Raw genomic sequence first — 22,947 nt, 5'->3', positions numbered from 1 at the left:
AAGCACATTGAATCAGCTATTCATATTTTTGTGACATCAACTATGAAATAAAAATCAAAGCACATATTTATGTAGCTATGCAAAAAATAACGTAATATCAATAAACATTGTATAATATTAACATCATAGTAAAAATAACAGAATATATTTTCTTTATATGTCTCTACTCAACATTTTAGAACGTGTATTACGCATACCAAATAGTGAATAGATATGTAATTAAATGTATTTACAATAAATTATTATATAAGTATTACTTATTATTATATAAATATTTTACTGTGCGTATGTAAATATATTTATTAATTAAATTATCAAATTATACAATTAATCTAATCCAATTAACGAAACTCTTAACGAACCAATCAGTGCGATTTTAATTTTATCAATTAAAACTTTTCGCATAAGAAACGTTCCGCTCGTATTTATTGTTATGCGTACTTTTTCAATTTCTAATTTACGCTGCGTGAACTTTGAAAATTATGGAGATTTTATATAATTTCAAAAATACAATTTTGATGCACCCTTTCATCTGATACGCAAACGTCTGATTGAGAGGTGAGATAAAAGGATTTTATACATGAATATATCGTGGAAAAAAATAATAAAAGGGTTTCACATCGTAAACACGATGTTTACCCGCGTGAAATTTGTTAAAATACCTTACTAGAAGAAGGCTCTTTGTGTTATACACATGTGCATGTAGCATATAAATATTCTACTTTTTTATTTTTATTTACACGTAATCTCATATGAATAACACTGTACAACAAGTTTTCTGCAGAGATAAAATTATTAAGAAGTGTTTCTTTTGCTACATAAAATATAATATAGAAGCCTTACTTTTGCGTATCAACTAAAGTATTTATTAAAGATTGAACGTCTTTGTTACTTTCTGCAAGAATAGTCTTGTCGTCTGCGTATCAAATGTTATTTATGATTTTTTCCTCCAATGTTTGAGCTTCAAGCACTTCATTGAATATAAGCTCAGTGTGCAAATATTATATCATCGACGACAATGCGCATAAGATGTTATATTTGGTTAATATCAAAACTCTTCAAAAATAGGCACGATTTCACAGATCTAACATGTACCTAAATTATTTATATATTATATTAAATTTAAATCAATATATTTATAATATAATTGATCACAATTTCTAGCATATATAAACTAGATATATTTTCATACACTCAACTTTGATAAAAATAAACATATCTACATTTTTACACAGTGTTTGCTTTTAAATGCGCGATATTTGTTTCCATCTACATTTTTCAATAGTATACGAACGAGTTTTGTTGGCCTCACTGCAGGTAAATTCATCTCGAGAATTTGTATACAATTTTCCACGTAACAATATTAAATAAATATAAATTGTGCACGGTATGTTTGTTATGTAGCTCAAATACAAATCACCAGGGCCGAGCGGATAGCGCATACCACACACAGTACTTGGCAGCCCCTGACCGTATATAATCCCTTACTAATTGATTTACAATGACCGCCGTTTTAGTAGCAGCTCTATGAATTGTTTAGTAGTCGAATACGCGTTTTACACGCCTGTATTAATATTGTTTAATATGGAAAGACTTGATGGTGTATTTCCTAAGATAGAAACTTTAAACTTTTATATTTATTGATGGGAAATTTTATTTAAACAATTATTAACAGCACAGATAATGGCGGATTATTAATATTGTATCGAATGTTTGCTATAGATAACAACGATTTCTTAGAACTAAATGTTAAACTGCTTTTTAAAGTATCACTTAAAAGCTGATTTTTAAAAAATATAAAATTGCGTAATTAAAGCTTTTTAAAGAACACTACAATGAGCTAAGACTCTACTTTGCCCGGCCAGGTCTTTAATAATTCCGCCAAAGAACTTTTAAAGCCCTCGTTGATGCCCCTTAAGTCTGCATTCCTCGGAGCTGCGTCCGCGGAGCAATACCCTCTTTAGAGAGTTGATACTTTACTTTACAAAGTAAGTAATACTCTTTTAAAAATTAGTCAAAACTCTACGCCACATTATCTTTCTGATGACAACGTCCTCGTCTACGCTCCCAGCTGACCAGCAGCACCTATATGGCGCGTCGCCGATGGTCTGTGCTCTCAGATACTGTGTTTTATAAATCGTGTCAATAGTTGCGTTTATCCGTGTTTAGCCAAAGCTTTATTTTAGCGTAATTCTAAAAAAGCAAATAATAAATTGTTTTGTTGAAATTTGATACTATAAAACAATTTTGTTCTTGTATTCGTATTACTTAATAAATAAAAAAAATAGTAAATATATACTGATTTTATTAAAATGGATAATTATTTAATAAATACTTAAATTCAATCATTCCTTTTTTAATTATTAGTTAAATTACTATTTTTCTTGATTTAAGCACACAAAAGTACATTTTAAATGCTGATACCTAACGAACCATTATTGCTTATAAAAATATATTAAGCCCAATTGTACCATAAATTATTGAATTATAGTTGTCCTGTTCGATTAGTTATTCACCTACATGAATTTTAATGATTATCATGATGAAAAGATAGATTCAGAAAAATAATTTTGTAAGGATTCAGCCAAAGTCTGTGGAAGTTCAATATAACTTATTTTATTATTTTTATCCAAATATTTTTTTTCTGAAATATTGTCCTAAGTACATAAACCACTTTTGTATTGTAGTTCTATAATAATAAATTCATGTTTGTTTTATATACTTCAATAGATATAAATAGCTAATTATTTAATACTGTAAACATAATAATATATTATGATCCTTTTAAATAATTTATTATAAAAATGCTTGTCTTTTTATTATTCAGTCTCTGATTAACCCACAATCAACATTAATTTTATTATGCATTCCTCTAGAGAAATTAACAAGACGCGGATTTTATAAATAAAAAGATCAAATATTTATTATGAAATCTCTTCTAATAAATGATTAAATATGCTTAATTTTTTTTAATATAAATTACATTTTTAACATAAATTAAATTCTGTGTTTTATATGCTTTGATTATGCATTACAAACAGAAAAAAAATCATATCTTTTTCACATATGATATTTTCATTGTGAAAATTCGCCTTTTCATTCCCTTGAAAGCGTCAAGTTTCATTGTTTTAACAACTCGTTTTGACCGTCGAAAAATCGCCAAAAGGTCGTAAAAAATTACAGCAAAAGTCCGTTTATAAAATAATGTTCACGCACGCATCCGACGAATTGAAAATAATAACGATGATGACAACGATATTATCTCTCTTTCTCTCTCTCGTTCCGATATCGCGTTTATTATCGCGACATTGGCTTTTTACAGCTTTTTTGTTAAGGTCTGTCGTAAAACCCTCGCGGGGTGACGACGGGGTGGATTTTACCCACCTACCTACACCCGACAATTGTCCGCGAACAATTCGCCCAAATTGACTACAAAAAGATAGCAACTACACCAGGTGTATTGTTTCACTTTCAATGAATTTTGTAATGCATAATATCTACATAAAACACATCAAATAATTAATTATATGTGTCATTGTATTGACTCAATTAATAATTAATAACTTTAGTATCACCTCAGTCAAATCAAGAACTCAAAATGATTTATTTAGAGAAAAGAGACTCAACACTGTGTTTGTTGGGTTCTGCTCTAAACTTTAATATTGCGGCCAAACGTGTATACACATAAATGGGATCGTATGCAAAAACACGAAGGCCAATTAATTCAGTTCTTAGTTCCAGCAGCTCTATGGCCATAAATGGACGTTTAAAGTTACAAATTAATGTAAAAGCATCTCGGTTACGCCTGTAGTAAATCGCAATAGTTTCAAATTGGCAATTATGGTAAAGATCCGACCGCTAATTGGGAACACTTGGTATAATTTGAGTGGATTTAATATTCTATCTAGAGCGCGAAATACGCTTGTTATACTGTTGTAGAACTATAATAACAGTGTGCTTGATCTTAAATTAAATTGTTTATAATGTAACAATGAAAAACATTGTTTCTTAGATTGAATAAATTAATTGTTTATATTGTATTTTTAAGGATAAAAATATTTTTAATAATGAAACACATGCTAAATTATGTTAAACATTAAACTGTTTTGTGCTTTGTCGCATTATCATTGAAAATGTAAAACAAGTAATTAATTTTTTTGTTGAAAAATTGCTCTTTTAAGTAACACGCTTATAATGTTTTAACCCTTTAAGCAGTATCGCCGTACATGTACGGCAGTCGATCTTTCAGTGCTTTAAGGTACCCTATATATTTATTTATGAAAATTTTTTTGAAAAAAATTGCTACATTAATTTCATAAAAAATATTAAGAGCCTCTGAATTGATATAAAAATTCCACACAAGCCGAAAAATATATAAAATTTATGTTAAATAATTTAATATTAGAAAAGTGTTAAAATAAATTATTAAAACACACAAAATACAAAATAGTAAACATTCAAAGTAGAGATGTTACGGTATACTTTGACTGTATAAGGGCAAAATTGAATACCTAATTTTTGATTGACAATAAAGTAGAATGCAAGCTCTCTAGCTTACGAAAGACGCGTGTAACTTACGAAGTTTTTCTTCTTCATAAATTTTCTTTTTGCAAAATCAATCCTTACTTTAAATTTACCATCAGAAGTATTATAACATTGCTATTTATCTTTTCACTAAAATTTTCGTTATTGACAAACATTTAGTATATGTATTTATAAAATGCACCTTAATCTTATATAGATAAATAATTGCATAAAATATGCTATTTAAGTAGCACATACTGTATATAATTTTTTCATGGTAATTAAAATATAATATATTCTAACAAACGGTTTATGTAATTAAGACAATTTTCCTTCAGTAATCATTCGAGTCTATAATAACCCCTCAAATGTCTGAATTATCAATCTCGGTAGCTGTAGCTTAACTCAAAATTTAATTAATTGAAGTATCAGCTGCGTTATACGCATGCGTTTTACTACGTGAACATACTGTTACAATTTGATGTAGATGTATACATATATATGTTTTTATACGCAACTTAGCCCTGCCGTAAAATTCCCGAAATCATATCAAAGACGAAAGAATTCCCTATAGTTTTCCCTCAAACAAATGACGGCATTCCAACGGTCCTAGAATTCGCGTTATGGCATCCAGAACTTCGTGCCATTATTTCGCATATCTTGACGTTCCAAACATAAAATATTTGTCGTCCTTTAAAATTGAAACGTAAAAATGTTTTCACTCGGTCACACCCCCAACGGGTTGTGCTGCAAAGTTATTTCATAATCATAATAATAATAATAATATAAAAGAAGATTTGCTCGGGGAAAAGTTAAATTGAAAAAGACACCGTTGAAGTAAAAAGAAAGTTGTTGAAAGAAACGAAAAAAAAACGCCGAATAAATTGAATCATCTCGAGCTTCGAACCAAACTCAATTACAAGCAACTCTTAATAAAAGAGCTGTTGCCGTTAATAACGCTCAATTTTAAAATAAAATCACTAACATTAATTATATATATTTTATAGTTATTTTATTATAATACAATACTCATTGAATCAGTGTATTATTTCCCCATAAATATTAAATCACAATAATTAAATAATTAATAAATACCAGTCTTATAAATGCATTTTTTTTCATAAATTGATTGCATTTTCACAGATCAATATAAATTTTATTTTAATTTTTTTTACTAAGAGTCCACAGTACCTAAACATGTTCGCCAATACACATAACATATGTCTTAGAACACATTCGGTGATTCGAGAGTCCTTTCGAACGTGCGATAATCCTCACCTGATGTGTGAGGATAATTTAATACTAAAAAAGGTCTTGACTGGTGCAGTTGAAAGCTGCAGCGGGCCTTGGCTGCAAAACGTCTTCGTAAGGCTGTATCTGAGCCAAAGCTTGCTCGTCTCTTATCCTTTCGACTTCTTCCAGAACTCTTAGAAAATTCAGACCTGCTAGTTTTTTAAGCTCTTCGGTAGACCAGCCGGCGGCTAAAAGCTCTGCGAAGAGGAGCGGATATGTCGAGACATCTTCGAGTCCTTTTGGCGTACTGTAAAAAAAATATGTGTATTAGTTATGTAATATAGTAATATAATAATAAGAGAGATAATTGGGCAGTAAAAATACATAGCTAGCATCATTTGGTAATATTGTTAAGAACCACAACAATTTTTCATTAAAAAAGTACCAAAATATTTAATTAGCGTAAAGAAAAGCAGACGCAACAGACTAATTAATAAATCCCCCTAGGTTCAATGCATTGAGGTTTATGGTTATTATATAGCCAAATAAATAAAGAGGGTGTATTGAAAGTAAAGGTCACTCCAAAAATAGAAGGCTTTATAAATATTTCCTGAACTTTGTATCTTTACTTTGCAAATATCTCGTATATTAAAATTTAATTGGCAACGAATAATTAATACTAATTATATTAATTATAATACTTAATTAAAAATTTTATTTAATAAAAATAATGTACTTTAATAATGGAACAATTTAAATACTGGTATTGCTTTATTTAAAATACCAATATTTAGGTATTTTTGATTCATTTTTTCAACGTGTTCTTATTTTTATCCTTATAAACGACAGCAAAAATAATAATGTTTTTATTACCACTGTATTGTTCGCCTTTTAAGACTATTTTGTATTCCAGTAGTACTTTAAATATAAATTTTATTTTGAACTACATTTCTACAGTTCTTGACCCATATAAGCAACAATTAATAGCTAAATAGCTGGTGATATCATTTTAGATGGTTTCCTATACATGAACTTTTATTTATCCTTTCAAAAAGGAAGAGTAAATAAAACTTTTTTGTAATCATAAATATTGTAATAATTTAATATACTATTAGTTTTCTTACATTAATTAAAAAAAAATTAAAAGCATTTTGTGTAATACTTTAATACATGTCCACAACATCTAAACTTTATTCTAGTACTTTTTAACTGAAAAATCAGGTATTCTAAAATAAATATAATTTAAAAATTTACTACTAATAAATCTTTCTATTGACTTCTATGCTTTTTAAGCTCTCTGTCGATTATGCTACGTTATAATATTATGTTTACATATTTTAATAAACCAGACATTATAAAATTAATGATTTTCAAAATGATTTCTATATTTAAAAAAAATAAAGCGTTGTTTAAAAATTAGAAGTCAATCAAAAACTAATTAATCTAGCCGTAAAATATTACATACATATATATGATATATACATACACAATTTTAGGTATAACTAACTCCTTGATATGATATATGTATTATATGTATATATAGCAGAAATTATTTTACTAGAAATGATACTAGGTATTTGTACAGTTGAATCTTAAAATAATTCACCGGCTAAGAATGTTGTGATTAATTTCTTTACAAATTCTTTCTGAACCAAAATTAGAGACTATCATGTAATATAATTATGTTACACACAATATAGCTGTATTAATGTGTGTAAACTACTATTGTTAAAAAATATTCCTGCTTCATTGTATATTTAATGGTATTTTCAATTCACTCCTTAATATCATATATTTATGAAAGAAAAACATACGTTTTATACAAACAAAAACAAGAATTGTACTACGGTTATGATTCCCATATCGCTGCGTTCTCATCGAATAATGAACTTCCGGGCTGTGCCTATTGATTAGAATACGTTTCGATTTCGGGAGTTTAGATAGACGGAGAAAATGGTTATTTCTTGTTTATACTTTTCTCATTTCGAAAACATCCTGTTAAGCCTGTTAAGCTCGCCGATAAAGCACATCGCCGGCTTCTTCTTTACGACAGTTTCTCTTCTCAATTTTTTCCTTGTCGCGAATTTCTACCCTCGCTGCCAGCTATGAAAGTAATGAAATTTATATTTATGTTTACTCTCTCAACCAGGATACGATCGAACGCGTGGGCCCGTTGAGATTCGACTCTCGTGCGTGTGCTATGTATATATTTTATGTTTTATTATTGGGCTTTACGTCGAAGGCGACGTTTCGATAGGTATTGATTGGAGAAAAGCGCGTTTTTAAGGTTTAAGCTGAAAGAAAAAGTTCAAGGCGTGTGTTTATTATTATAAAAATGAAAAGAAAGTTGAATGTCGGGATATATTCAACGGATGCTAAAGTTTGTTTTTAAAGCTCATTGTAAAAGTTGGAAGTGTCGTATAAATTTTATTTTATTTTTTTAGTAATAATAGCATGGTCAATTAATATTTTTAATGGTTTGGGCTAAAATATTTTGATACCAATATTCCAGTATTATATCTTTTTATATTAACACAAAAAAAAATACTTTATTTTATAGTATTTAAAATAGGGTTAATTGCTTAGACCGTGTTCTATGTAATGAGTCGTCATTTATTTATTCCGAAATTAATGTCGTTGATTGGTTGAATAAAAAGTTAGTTTTGACAGCAGCTTTGGAATTGGTTGAAATAATTCTCCGCGAATCATATGCAGAACAGAAATTTCTTATTGCCAATAAAGTTTGCCAAAATATGTGAATACGTATTAGCAAAATTGGCATTTATATTAAATAAGTAAACAAGTCACAGTTAAGTTATTATAATTCATATCCTAAAAATCTGTATTCAAGTCACTGGCGAAAGTTAAACTTTAGTTACACATTATTTACATAACACCAATATATTTAATTTAAAATGTTTACTTTCTATCTTATACACATTCTATGGATATTTTATCCAATGTTCAACTGAGAAGTTTAAAATTAAACGCTCGAGTCGAAAACTTACTAAGCTCTTAACACATATGCTCGTTATTTGCTCCATGTTGATTGTGAATTACATTAAGCACTTCTTTATCGAGAAACGATAGCAAGTAAAATATTAAAAGTATAAGAAAGAAAAATACTATATGTACTATGTGGACGTATTTGAAGATGGATCGCTATGTTGTTAGCACCGATCGGAGTAAAATTGATGCGATGCGGGGGGTGTGAAGGTGTTACCGAGGGCGAGCTTCCTGTACATACGGAACGTTCGATATTGAAATTAAGTACCTAAAATGGATCGTAGAGTGGATAGAATTTGGACGAAATTATTTCGTAGAAAAATTGCCGGGACGGGAATATCGGGAGAATTCTCAAGAGACGCGGAAAGACCGTGCCGAGGCCTAAATTAAGGTTTGGAAATTTGCAAGTGAAAAATGCGCATTTTGTGAAAGCCTCGAGTAAAGTAATTATTGAATTAGAATAAAGAAGTTTACTTAATGTTGTAAATATACTTCTACCGATTAATCAATCTCTTTGAAGTGTAAAAATTGTGTATTTTTATTATAATCGTATTACGTAAACGTTAAGTATATAATTTTATCTACTGGACATTTTGTAAAGTTTTACACAATAGGTAAATTAAAATTCATCAAAGTTAAAATGTATAGAATAAAGCGTCAAACCTGATAAGAGGATTTTCTTTTTTGTATTTACATAAGTTATCAAACTCTTGATAACTTCATTATTATAATATTTCTTATTCAAAACATGTACGAGCTATTATTTTTAACAAAATAAGCTTTTTGTTTTTTAATGTAATTATTTGTATTAGGAATTATTTTTATTTTTATCTTAATATTGAGTTTTTATATTTTTAATATATATTTTTGTGGCGACCGTTCGTTAAACAATATATTGTTTCCCGGAACTTAATTTTTTACGGCCTTTGTACAATTCATGGAACCACTTTACGATTACAATTACATCACAAAAAAATAAACATCGTGAAAAATAGAAACGGTTATATTAACACATATTTCTGAGTTCTTTCTAGAAACTTACTTTTTTCTTTGTATCATAATATGTTGCTCTTCGCCACCGTCATATCATTGGTACTATTGTACCGGCCCCCTACATTTTCATTTCCTTCTCTAGTTTATCTTTTATTTTCAATATATAATAAATAGAGCATCAATACTAATTGTATTGATGGCCCCAGTCGTCGATCGTGACGGCTCGTAACGCAGACGTCGATCTTGATTAGTCGAGAAAGGTATTGGAGAAGTCTACAATATGTTATAAGCTAAGAGTTGCTAATAGGCTAGTAGATAAGGGCCTATGCTCAACAGTAAAGAGCGGGTGGCCACATACAAACAGCCTTTCTGTCCCTATAAGGTCAAAGATATTGACAACAGCCCCTAGTTAGAGCATCGCTGAAGGTCTGCGCCCCCAGATAATGTGCTCAGAAACTGTGTACTGAGTGACATACTCACTTAGTGTATTTGTATGTTTTTAATTATTTATTTACTTAAGTTTGATCCAGCAACATCTACAAGCCCGAAATTTTCCTTTTGAATTACGGTTTTGTCAAAATAATAATAAGTAATTTTTAATGTTCAGTGTTTTTTTTTTATAGTTTGAAAATCGTTGTCATTGTTTTTATTGCTATCAATGGCTGATTTTATTATTTATATTTAAAAGAGTTGTATTCGGTTAATTCCGTAACAACTGCAAGATAGTTTTATTTATCCCTAATATTTTTAATATATTTTTCCCTATTACATAAGCTATTAAAAAATCACATTTCTAATATTAAAAATAATCATTAAATAAATAAATAAATAAAATTCGATTTTATTAGCGAAAAACTCATTATTGCTAAATTTGTGGCGGCCAACATGTGTTACACCGACAAAAAAAATAGAATTCTAATGGCCTACATGACTGGTAAAGAAATACTTTGCCGATAATTTGGCAAGATAAGAAATGACGTACGGATTTAAATCATTATCAAAAGTCTCTTCTTCAACCTTCCACTAAAGAGTCGCATATGATTCAGGCCCACCGCTAAGGTTTGTTCTTACCGAGGTGGTCCCACCTAAATCCAGTGACCAACCTTCAGATGCAGCGTCTGTTCCCATCCCCAGATATTTTTTATCTACGATTTAAAATATATTTTTTGAGGCATGAATTGTGTCCCCAACAATATTTGTTTTAGCTAACTATAATTTTATTTATTATTTTTTTTACATATTAGCTAAAAAATACTATACCTCTGAGCTAATATTTTATATGCAAATTTTAATCTCGGCAAAATAATGCATATACATAGTTACACGTTACACCAAAAAATGAATTACGTTAAAAATAATACAAATATTTTGTATTAAAAATGCATTATTTTAATACCAAACATGTATTATATTTTATTTAATAATTACAATTTGTTTTAGCGATTTTTATAGAAATCTTTTAAATATCTTTTTTCACTGTAAAATATATAAATTATTTAAAACTAAAATTTAAGCTTTACGTGAAACTAAAATGTATTACAAATCATACCCTAAAATAATAATTATTAAATATGCAATTAAAAAGTATTTTTAATAAATTTTGTCAAAGCAAAAATATTCATACACCCTAAAATTAGCACGTGTTTTTACATATAAAGTTAATTATTTTATTGTATGGTAAAATAAATAAAATAAGAGATTATAACATCACGTAACAAAAAAAGCAAAATATCAATCAATTTTCATCGAATACCTCTGACCAAATTCAATCAATCACGTCAGTATGTTTGCTTCGCGGGTGCGAAATAATATTATTATATTTTGAACCCGCGAAAACGGTAAATCAATTCTCGCTTTATCTCAATCCTCATGAAGAGTTTCCATGCAAATTATTCTACAAGGGGATGAGTGCGTGTGGGGGTCGAAAGAGCCAACGGAATGAGGAAAAAATTGGAAATCCGACTACGTAACCGTAACGCACGTAGTATCGGAGACACGTAAACGTTTGTTTGCTGATCCGTCAGGATATAGTTTCCCATTTCCGTGGAATCCACCCAGGAATTGTGGATATCCAGAACATCGTAAAGCTAACTTCGATTGAAACGTAAACGAGTAAAGTCGTTTTTTTATTCCTCTTTCTATGCTAGCAATGTTACGTGCTCAGGGTGAATTTTTAATTTTATTTTTCAGTCGCGCGTTCGATTAAAAAGCTCCAGAGCGAAAGCTCTCCTTAGTGTATGTTCGATATTAACTCCCTATTTTCGTATTTCACATTTAAGTAGAAATGTTTGTGTGAGGAGATAATATTATGCCTGAATTTTCATCTGCGTTTTCATATAATTTAAAATTGCTATAACAATATAAATTATTAATAATAAAATAATACAATATCAATTACTATAATGTAAATAAATCTTATAATATAACATATTCACTCACATTTATGCAAGTGGATTATAATATCTACTAGAATAAGTTTTCTGTGCTTTTATAAATTAATATGATGTTATTGAAAAGCATATTTATTTATAAAAAATGTAAAATCTCGAAAATGTAAAACTAGTGAAGAAGGAACATGCTTGCTTTACTCTTTTATTAGAGTAAAACATATTACTTACAGCAAGAATGTATGTCTTATTTGATAAATAAAAATACCAAAAAATGTCAGAATGTTAAATATAAAGGGTAGCATTTTAAATTCGTCCTTATTATAAGTGTATGTATGTTTTTTATAACCATCTGTTTTATTTCAACTTTCATACGATATTTTTATATTTTATAAATAGGTTAGATTTATTTGAAAATGAAATTTTTGATTCGTTACTTATAATTTTATTTTTAGTATTGCTTCTCCGTAATTTTAGGTCGGATAAAATCTATACGTGACTGATATATCTGGATCAGATCATACAGTAAAAAAAGGCATCTGCTTTTCTCATTATTTTAAGGGACGTCTTGGTCTATTCATTGCAGCTCCGCTTAGTGCGAATTTCACTAAGCTCTCATTAATTCTAAATCAGTAGCAAAATGGTAATTTTGAATTTAGTGGCTAGAGAAAATGTCTTAGCTAGCTTATAAACTACTAAGAATTGAGGGTAAATTTAATGTCAATTCCAGACCTTGATCCTCTGACCAATATTGATGATTCAAGGTGAAACTCTTTGATATTGTCTAATATAGATATGATCAGACTTTTTATTAGGTTTAAAATCTGTAAATTAAAAACGTCATCATTGTATGAAAGGCATAACAAAATTTTTCTGTTTTTAATACTTGTTTAGTGGAGGCATGCACCGACCCTTGTCTTTGTTAAAGTGAGGTCCGCGATTTTTATACAAGTGCTTTGGAACTGTCAATCAGTATTTGCATCATTTATTAATAAAAAAATATACCTTGTTGAGTTTGCTTCAAAGTTTGCTACAGGCTTTATATACTGTACTAATAATCTGATAAATTTAATATCATATAAGTTACGACTTAATTAGATTATTTTTAATCATCTTAATATTCTGCTAGGAAAATCAAATCTAAAGAGATCGATCATAATTAAAATTATTAACCTTGATTTTTTTCACACCATAAAAATTGTGAAATCGTGTGGATTCGAACCCACGATCTGCAATTTATAAGCAATGACTCTCACAACCGTTTTGCCACTCTGGTTTAACATAATAGGAGAGTGGCATTATCTGCTTTGAAAAAAACGTTTGGAGTGTGCCCAAATACAAACAAAACATTTTTGTTTTAATATTGCACGTATTTTATAATACTAACATAAATAATTATTTCATAACCCTTCCATTCGTCAGAAAAAAAATGTTAATATGTATATTAACATTACGGTGAAAATTTTTCTTTTGCCATTATGATATGTATGGTATATTATACTTTTTAAGTATTATTAAAATTATTATTAAAAATAAACTTTATTATTATGTTTACTAAAATTTAAAATGATAATAATTGAAAGAAAGTGTCAATAACAAAAAATGGAAAAAAGATATTAACGATCGGTTGTTATTGTTTGGGTTTTCTAATAACTAGTTAGTGCGAATCGATTAGGAAATATAAAATATAGTCCTATGGAATGTAAATTTGTGACTTTTTTTATAGAACATCAAACATGGAATTGAGTCTATATTTTTATATCAAAAATATAAATGCAAAAAAATATTTTTTTATTAACAATATAATTTGTATATAAATAATAATAAGAAAAACAATTTTTAGCGCGTTATCGATAATTCCGGATCAACGTTTAACTGTCTACCTTATATCTAATACGTCTAAGGGAGCTTTCACGTTGTTGTTGCTATAATTAAATTTACGTCGATGAAAACTTAATACATTAACGAATCGAAATATTAAACATGGTATGAAATTTGAAGCATGACCACATCCGCCAAACAATATGTATATTGATGCTTTATGATGTCTCGCTGAACCGCGTAAAACTTGCTCCTGAAATTGATCCATCATAATTATGTTGGATAATGAATTTTGACAGAAGCTACCTCGTGCTTATAACGAAAAGTTCTAAGCCCTCTAGTAGTTTTCGACATTGCATAATTATATCAGGTTATATAGCATAATTGTATAATGATTTCTATTGCATAATTGTATCACGTTATTTATTGTATAATTATACATTTTAATATTTATTTTTTTCTAATATTTTTTTATAAAATTTGCGCCCAACAAATATAAACACACTTTGAAAATGTAGTAAAATAAAATAAAAAGTGAATCGCAACGATACACTGTCGAAAATTAAATGAAAGCTGTCACGAAACTCTGTTTTACAGAAGAGAGAAAAACTACGTTTTAAATACAAACAAAAAAAACAGCACTATAGCATGTTAACATTTGTATGTTTTATATAGCGTTGTTTTCGGATATAAGTTAAATATTTATTTGGTCCTGTTATTAAATTCTATTAATTTTTTTAACAGGTAAATTGTAAGTGTTGATATATTTAAAAATAAAATCTAGATTTTATGATTAGTTGCAAATTACCCTCAAAAGTTTGTCGCGTTGAACAAAAATTCTGCCGTAAATCTTTTTCACCAATCTTTTTTATCCAATTGTACCGATTGCTGCTCTCCTGTTTATGGGGTTGTTTGTTCCTTGAAATTGATGTAGGTATGCTTCTTCAAGGAATTTGTCGTGTTCTCGTAGAATTTTTTTATATTTATATATATATATATATATATATATATATATATATATATATATATATATATATATATATATATATATATATATATATATATATATATATATATATATATATATATATATATATATATATATATATATATATATATATATATATGTATATATATATAAATATATATATTTTTTTAAATCACGGGTTTCATCGCGATTTATGCTTACTTGTATTCTATATTTCGGCCGTGATTTTCCGGCCATGATCACGAATTTCTTGCGACTGCAAGCAAGCATACAAGTCGCAAGCAATTCGTGATCATGGCCGGAAAATCACGGCCGAAATATTGAATACAAGTAAGCATAAATCGCGATGAATCCCGAGATTTAAAAAATAATTATACTCGCGAAAATCTAAAAATTCATATATATACAAATATATATATATATATATATATATATATATATATATATATATATATATATATATATATATATATATATATATATATATCTTCATTTCTCATTTAAACATATATACTTTTAAAGTAGATTAATTTTCAGAAAACAGGAATTGCATTTCAGTATATTAGCTACATACTTTTAGATTACATTGACACGTTGCCTGCGAACTTGCAAATATAATAAATAGATTTGAAATTAGATATGATTTTTTAAGAAATATTTGTTCGAGTGTCTTTATTGAACTTCAGTAAGTTTATAATTGCATAATGATAAAAACCCTTTATGAATATTCTCTGATAATGAATCTTTTATAGAGTGCAATTATTTACTCTCCAATGAAGCATACAGAACGTAAATTTTTTTTAAAATTAGCCGAGCACCTTTAAAATACTCTGCATCACCAGATATTGATTCATGATATCAAAAAACAAGCTTTATATTCCCATTAAGAATAATATACTTACCAGAGGTAAAAAATGAAAATCAACCAGAATAAAACAGTCCATTATAAATATTAACGAAACATAAAACTTTATAACGGCCTTTTCAAAGTGAAAAGGGTAGTAAAGTTACATAAAAATGTAACGATAAATACCTGAGCTTATACCTAGACTCCAAAATTAAATTTAATAAACATATTTTGAAGTTTTTCAACAGCAAAAATGCCAAAACACATATTGATGTTGAAAATCCCATATCAATGGTTTCATATATTCATGTTAAATATACTAAAATTAAGTTTTTTTTTGTTTTCTTCCTTAAGTTATAACTACCAACGTTTGATTATATAATCTTATTTATATATTAACGTACGTAACGTAACGAAAGTGGTTGTAAATAGTAACATGTATTGTATTTTTTACAACGGTATAGGTGGCGTGTCGTCCATACATGCGGTAGATTCAAAACGTCAACCGGCATGCACGGTTGATCGACTATAAACACGAGCACGTGTAACGGCTGAGTCACTCGCCATCAGTCTTACATGCGGTTGACGTTTTGAATCTACCGCATGTATGAACGACACGCCACTGAACGGTATGTTTGTAAAATACTATTGTTTTTGTGCAGAAAGTAAAGTTTTTATCGATATTGCTTATTTAGTTACATTGTAGTAAAAAATAAATAAAATATTATATATGCGGCCCCTGAAAAAAAATTTTAGGTGATGCAGCCAAGGAAATCCAAAGTTTAGACACGCATGTATAAGACTTTTTGAGTTTATGAACTCTGAAATTAAAATTAAACCGGAAAAATTTATTGATTTTAGTTATGCTTATTTTGGTTGAATCAGTATTTAATTAATTAGTTATTTATTAGCTTATATAATTGTATTTTAATCTAAATATTATAAACCGCAATTATTTTCTTAGCTACTGAATATTATAGAATATTTAATAATTTAATTTATGAAACGTTACACCAATTTAACAATTATCGTTAAATATCTGTTCAATTAGACTGCCTGTTTTCATTTCCAACCGCAAACGTTTTGAACTAAATCCACAGTATTGGATATGCCGCAATCACACAAATTGGTTAAAAACATACACAAAATATATGGTATACTCACAAATTTATTCCATCGTATCCCGCTCCCAGGCCTACGCTGTCGATTCCTGCCATTTCTCTGATGTGGTTAATGTGGGCTGCACCGTGCCATAGAGTGTACCGAAAAATAGAGCAAACAAACAATATTTTTTACATCTCTGCTTCTGGGAAACAAAATTTTAATCTCGACCAAAAAAAACACATATACATACGTACATACAAAAAGAGGGTTGGTGAGGTTGTAGTGGTTGTTCGTGCGCTCAAATATTCATTTATATTTTTTATAATAGATAGCATCTCGTGCGTAATAATTTGGCTTTGTTCGGATTTCGTTTGCGAAAGTGTTTTTTTTCGCCGTTTTGTACTTGCAAAATACCTGTATTGCAAAGTACATGTTAAATGTATTCTTTGAAAGAAACGTACGTGTGTTTATGCTTCTTTTAAAATATATTAATTGTTAGCCGCATGAATAAGTTTAAATAATATTGTTATTTATTAACAAAAACAACAATATTAGATAACACGTGATTTTTATATTTATTCATATATAATAATTGATTTTTTACCAGACTTTTTTTGTTTTTATGGACTATTTAAGGTGTATTTGGTTTTCTTTATGGGAACCAACAAAATCACATTAGTATTTTTATAAATACAAATTAACTCTTTATTAAACTTACAAATACCGACAAAATGACACTTATTTTTTCTCTAACTTCAGGATACTATTTCGCTTGCTCATAGCGTCTTTTCCATAAACACCAACAAGTTTCTGACGAATTTAACAGTTTTTGCACAGAAGAGACAGATGTAACAAACTTGCTGGATTAAGCATACGAGCTTTTGAACACACTGGTGTTAAGCCTGGTTAATTCTGCAGCATCAAACAAATCCTAGCGAAAACGGCGATGTTGCCAGTCAAATAAAAATCGCAAATTATTTTTCTAGTCCTGTATATTCACTTTTCAAATATACATTAAATAATTCATATATGTACTATAAAGATTTATGAAACTCGTAATTCTAAGCGAATTTTCTTATAAGAAACAATGATAAAAATATATTTGTAAAATAAATTTGTTTTTAATTTAGAATTATACAAAGAATATAATTACCTTTTAATACATAAATTATTTTTTGTTTGTGAATAAAAGTACATAAAAATTCGTATTTTTAAACTAACTTTTAAAAAGATTATCGATTTTTTATAATATAGAAGTTAAATGGCCCGCAATATTATACAAAATAATTAAACTTTTTGAATCGAAGGTCGCTCTTTATAAGCAAAATACTCTTAGATCCCAAATGACAGAGACTTTTTTATTCGCAAATGCGCATTATTCGGCTTCCAATTTTATTATCCTTTGGGTCACCCATTTGTTTATACGCGATCCTTTCAAGCATACGCGAATATATTTTAAAATATCCCCCAGGGATTCTACGGATTCGTCGTAAATACACTTTCGTCGGTGCCCATAAGTAATGCGATCATTACTTATCGAAACCGTCGATCCCAGATGGGATTTGCGCGTCCTGGAAGAGCAAAGGCGACGAGGACCGTGGCAGGTTAATGCCCATTAATATTCACTCAACGGACGGTAGGGGCAGTGCATTAACAGGATGGTTACAAAATTCAATATTTTATCTATTTATTTACACACTAATGGGAAGAATAAATATATCTATGTATTTTATGTGTTTAAAGGAAAAATTACTTTACCAGCTTATGATAAGGTTTTTCATTATTGATTTAGTATAATAAATACCACTATCCCAATATTCAGAGCAAAATAATAATATTTCAACGATATAAGTAAAATATCATCTATTTGGGATGGTTATAACTGTGTTCTATAATTTGTCCTTATGTATTTATTAAATATCGACAGATTTGTATAATATGATCATTTAATTGTTCGTTTCTATGTTTTTCTTTAGTAATTCATTATATATTTATTGCTATATTCAAGAGCATAGGTGTAGGTTCTACATATATTTAAACCTATAAATGTGAACTCAAATTAATTATTTTTTTTATAAATGTATTAAAAGCATTTTCTCAAGTAGAACACAAATTCGCTAAAAGATAACGTCATATTCGACAAAAAATGACTAACCGACCAAAACATCTCACAAATTGCTAAAGCATTAACCAAAAAATTAGGATATAAAAAAATCTGAAATTTTATATAAAAATTACATTTAAAAATATATTAATAAATATATACAATTTTTCATAGACTTATTGTATCATTTTTGTCTTTCGATTTTAAATTTATTTAAAATGAAAAAAAATATGTAATTTCAATTATCTACCTAATAAGAAATATAAATGGCATAGTTTTCAAAACTATGCCATTTATATTTTTAATATTTATTTAATATACTTATTTTTAGTAAAACTTATGACATAATATTTGTCAATATTATATTTCATCTTATTATTTGTGAACTAATAATTTATATACTTTTATAAAATAAACAATCATGTCACATTATATTAGGTAGCAAATTTTAAATCTTGAACAAAAGCAAATTTTTACATTGTAATTCATCTGTTCAAACATCATTATGGTATTCTAATATGTTTACTTTTACAACTTAGCTTCTACTTAAAATGTATTATTATAGCTGTTTGTAAATGTTTATTAATACAAGGGTTGGGAGAATTACTACCAAAATTAAAATATATATTAAAAATACTTTTTATAGTAGATCATTTCCATGTATCCATTAGGAATGTTAAGATGATCCGATTCGTATAATTTCATCATCAAATTGAATTTGTCAATTAAACAATACTTAGTCTGACCGTTAATTCCACGTGGGAGTTGCACGTACTCCAATATAGCAAACGAAAACGTTATTATGCATTAATATTCATTCGGCATATGGGAGGAAAGGTGCATTAACAGGGCGGTTACAATATTGCGCAAATTTCTCTCTCAGGGTATAGAGTGCATAAGCTATTTCGAATTTAATTATACACACATGTGTGTGTCGACGTTTTGTTGTTAATGGACGCAGTAATTCAAAAAGGATCCGCCTGGGACGAATTGTAAAATTTAATTATATAGGATGGAAAGGCCTTCGCAGAAATAAATAAATGAAAGTATGGTTCAGTGATTTTATGTAAATATACTAAAGCTAACTTTTATTTATATATGCCTTCACGCGTATAGATAATCTAGTTTAATTTTAGAAGTGTTAAAACGATGAATAAATACCTAGTAATTTGTTTATGTATTCCAATGACCTAAATAAATAATCCTACTAATGTATTCATATGCATCAGTCGCTGTCGTTCAAAGTCGTTAATAATTACTATCATATTTTGCGTTTCGTATAATTTGTTACATCAAATACGTGTAAGAACGTATATACTAGAGACTTTTAAATCTTATAGCATATATCATAATGAGATATTACATTCGAAAGATATAATTACCTATTATATTTAAAACTTTTGCGTACTTTCGCTATTTGTGATATTATAAAATGTGCAGACTTTATAAACTTGCTTAAATAACTCCTATCCAGACAATCATCTAAATTCGCGTCGCCAACTTTCTGCAAGAGTAATATTAAAAAATGTTAAATAAGTACATTCAAGAAGATATTCCCGGGATAGAAAGTCGTGGAGATTTTAAGCGAGGAAAATTTTCTTCTCCCTCGCAGCCATCACGTTTTATTACAAGCGCACACGTTTTTCTGCGGAATCATACTTTATTATATAGTTCACTTTGAGGCTGAATATAAAATACATACATGGCGCTCATAAAAATGCAGCAACTACAACAATATCAATAACTTAAACGCTAAAAGTTAACGGGGTCGTATCGCGCCAACATACACACAGACATAAAGTAGGTATTGAAATACGACTGAGAAAATCCCGTGCGATTTCTTCATGGAATATGTTTTCGACTTTTGATGTGCGAAATAAACATATTCCATCTACGTATTAGTACCTTTAATTCAGAATTTCCTATTCATTGTTGTTGATTATTGCATTATTACAATTTATAAGCACCTGAATTATATTGGCTTCCGCGAAAATCACTTAATAGTTTGACAAAGCATAATTGCGTATTAACTTGATAGTTTGCGACAACACATCAACTTAATAATTTGACAAAGCAGAAATGCGCAAATTTTATTATGAAAATAATGCGGTCATTTTCATAATACATATAGAAAAAGCTTTCGGCATTATATGGCATCCGGTTTGATTTACAAACTGAACAAAAATAAAACCGCTGACTGTCTGCTAAACTTAGTACACGCATACCTGAGAAGAAGCTATGCTATTTCAATGAACACTCGATATCGCGTAAAATTCCAGCTAGATTTTGTCATGGGAAGTTTGCTCTTGCCGTTTCTCTTTATTTTGTATAAAAATGATATTCCAAAATACGCATACAATTTATGTACGCTGAAAATACAGCTATTTTAACGAGTGCATATAAATTTTGAATAATAAAAAAAGTACTAGATATTATATATATATAGTCATTGTTTTTGGGTACCTACTCCCCAACCATCTGGAAACCGCTAGAATTCATTCGATAAAAAAATCCGATAAGAATCCTAGAAACCCAATTAGTTATCGCACCATCAGCTTATTACCGTCATTCCTTTTTTCATTTCTACCATTATTGTTTGTTTTTAATATAATTAATAGTTTTTTATTATTTTCTTTTTATAAAACATACTTCAGAAAAAGTTGAATAGTTTATATTTATTTTTTATTATTTATTCATTGTAGAGATACGCATTTTAAAAATATAACTCAAAAAACTGTTGCGTTTGACTCCCCTGGCACTCGCAAAATCAAGAACGTTCTTCGCGCGTGTGTCGCAATAAGAACATAAGGCACGTGCTCTTGTTTACAAACTAAATACAAGGTCAGTTAATACATAAAAATAGGGAAAAAAATGATTTGTTGATTTTGTTAAATTCATAAAATACAGTTGAAAGAACCTAGCCTCAAATTTTGTATGTAGTATTCCTATAACGAAGTCCCAATATCTACGCTATAGAGGGGGTCGACTGTACTCAATTTAGCATTTAATTTCTTGTTTTTTTTTTGCTAAAATTGTAAAGGGTTTTGTATTTTTCTCCCCCTAAATAATAACCACAAACGTTTTGTTTTATATTATTCTTTTTTTATTTATTAAATTTAGCTAATAAATAATTGTAAACATAAATATATATATATATAAGCCAGTAACATGTATATTATATATGTATATTTATATTATTGAAATTAATGTATTTAAAAAAAACGAGTGCAGTATTAACGCAATGACAGAAATATTTTTAAACTCAAATAAATATTTAAAGACATTTAACGAGTCAATTATATTCACAAAACGTGGAAAAATTTGCAACCTCCTTCCATTGACCAGACATATACCATAAAATGGATATTTAGCGTTTTATACCTAAGCTTACACATGATCTCCAAGGTTAAATATACATTTTTATACTTTGCTATAATATACTTTGCTATAAAGAGCTAGCTGTTATTGCGGCTCAAAGACCAATATTCAATATAAAGAGCGCGCTTACTACAAAAAATATAATTCAAATAAATAAACAATTAATCAGACGCATTTTAACATATTTTTCCCGGTGAGAAGTAACACCAGTAATACTTATTCATACTGTCATTTTTATATCTAAAAATACTTAGTATTTTCCTATTAAAAAATATTTTGCGTAACCGCACTTACCCACTAATATCATATTTTGCGAATTAAGATAGAAACAACCTTTAATTTAAATATGAGCACAAAATTCCATAGCATATATTTCATCAACTTATAAAGCTTGGAGAATTCATGTCATAGTTTCGGATATTTAACTAAATTTAATTGAATCAGCACTTAATCCTTTATTTTATTCTTTTCCGTTTTATTTTCTTAATTGTAAAAGGTTTTTTAATTTATTCCCCTTAAATCTGTGATTCAAATATACGTGTACATTTTATAAGCTATTATT

At 28.4% G+C, this 22,947-nt stretch overlaps 1 protein-coding gene across 2 annotated transcripts in view; it reads right to left on the bottom strand.

The window, feature by feature from the left end:
* Nucleotides 1-5,678: 5,678 nt before the first annotated feature.
* LOC148230588 (uncharacterized) overlaps nt 5,679-22,947 on the bottom strand; it is a 164,593-nt gene continuing 147,324 nt past the window's right edge. For both annotated transcript variants that reach the window (XM_088194677.1, XM_088194678.1), the window contains exons 9-10: nt 16,964-17,039; nt 5,679-6,064 (exon numbers count right to left, since the gene is read on the bottom strand). In XM_088194677.1, coding sequence (XP_088050803.1) covers nt 5,827-6,064; nt 16,964-17,039 — 314 coding nt within the window. In that variant the 3' untranslated portion in view covers nt 5,679-5,826. The remainder of the gene's footprint in view (nt 6,065-16,963; nt 17,040-22,947) is intronic.

This window comes from Plectrocnemia conspersa, unplaced genomic scaffold (assembly GCF_051122295.1).
Source record: "Plectrocnemia conspersa isolate PC_06_02 unplaced genomic scaffold, ASM5112229v1 ptg000010l, whole genome shotgun sequence".
Classification (NCBI taxonomy): domain Eukaryota; kingdom Metazoa; phylum Arthropoda; class Insecta; order Trichoptera; family Polycentropodidae; genus Plectrocnemia; species Plectrocnemia conspersa.
The sequence above is the reverse complement of the archived record's forward strand: the minus strand, read 5'-3'. Positions and strand labels throughout refer to the sequence as shown.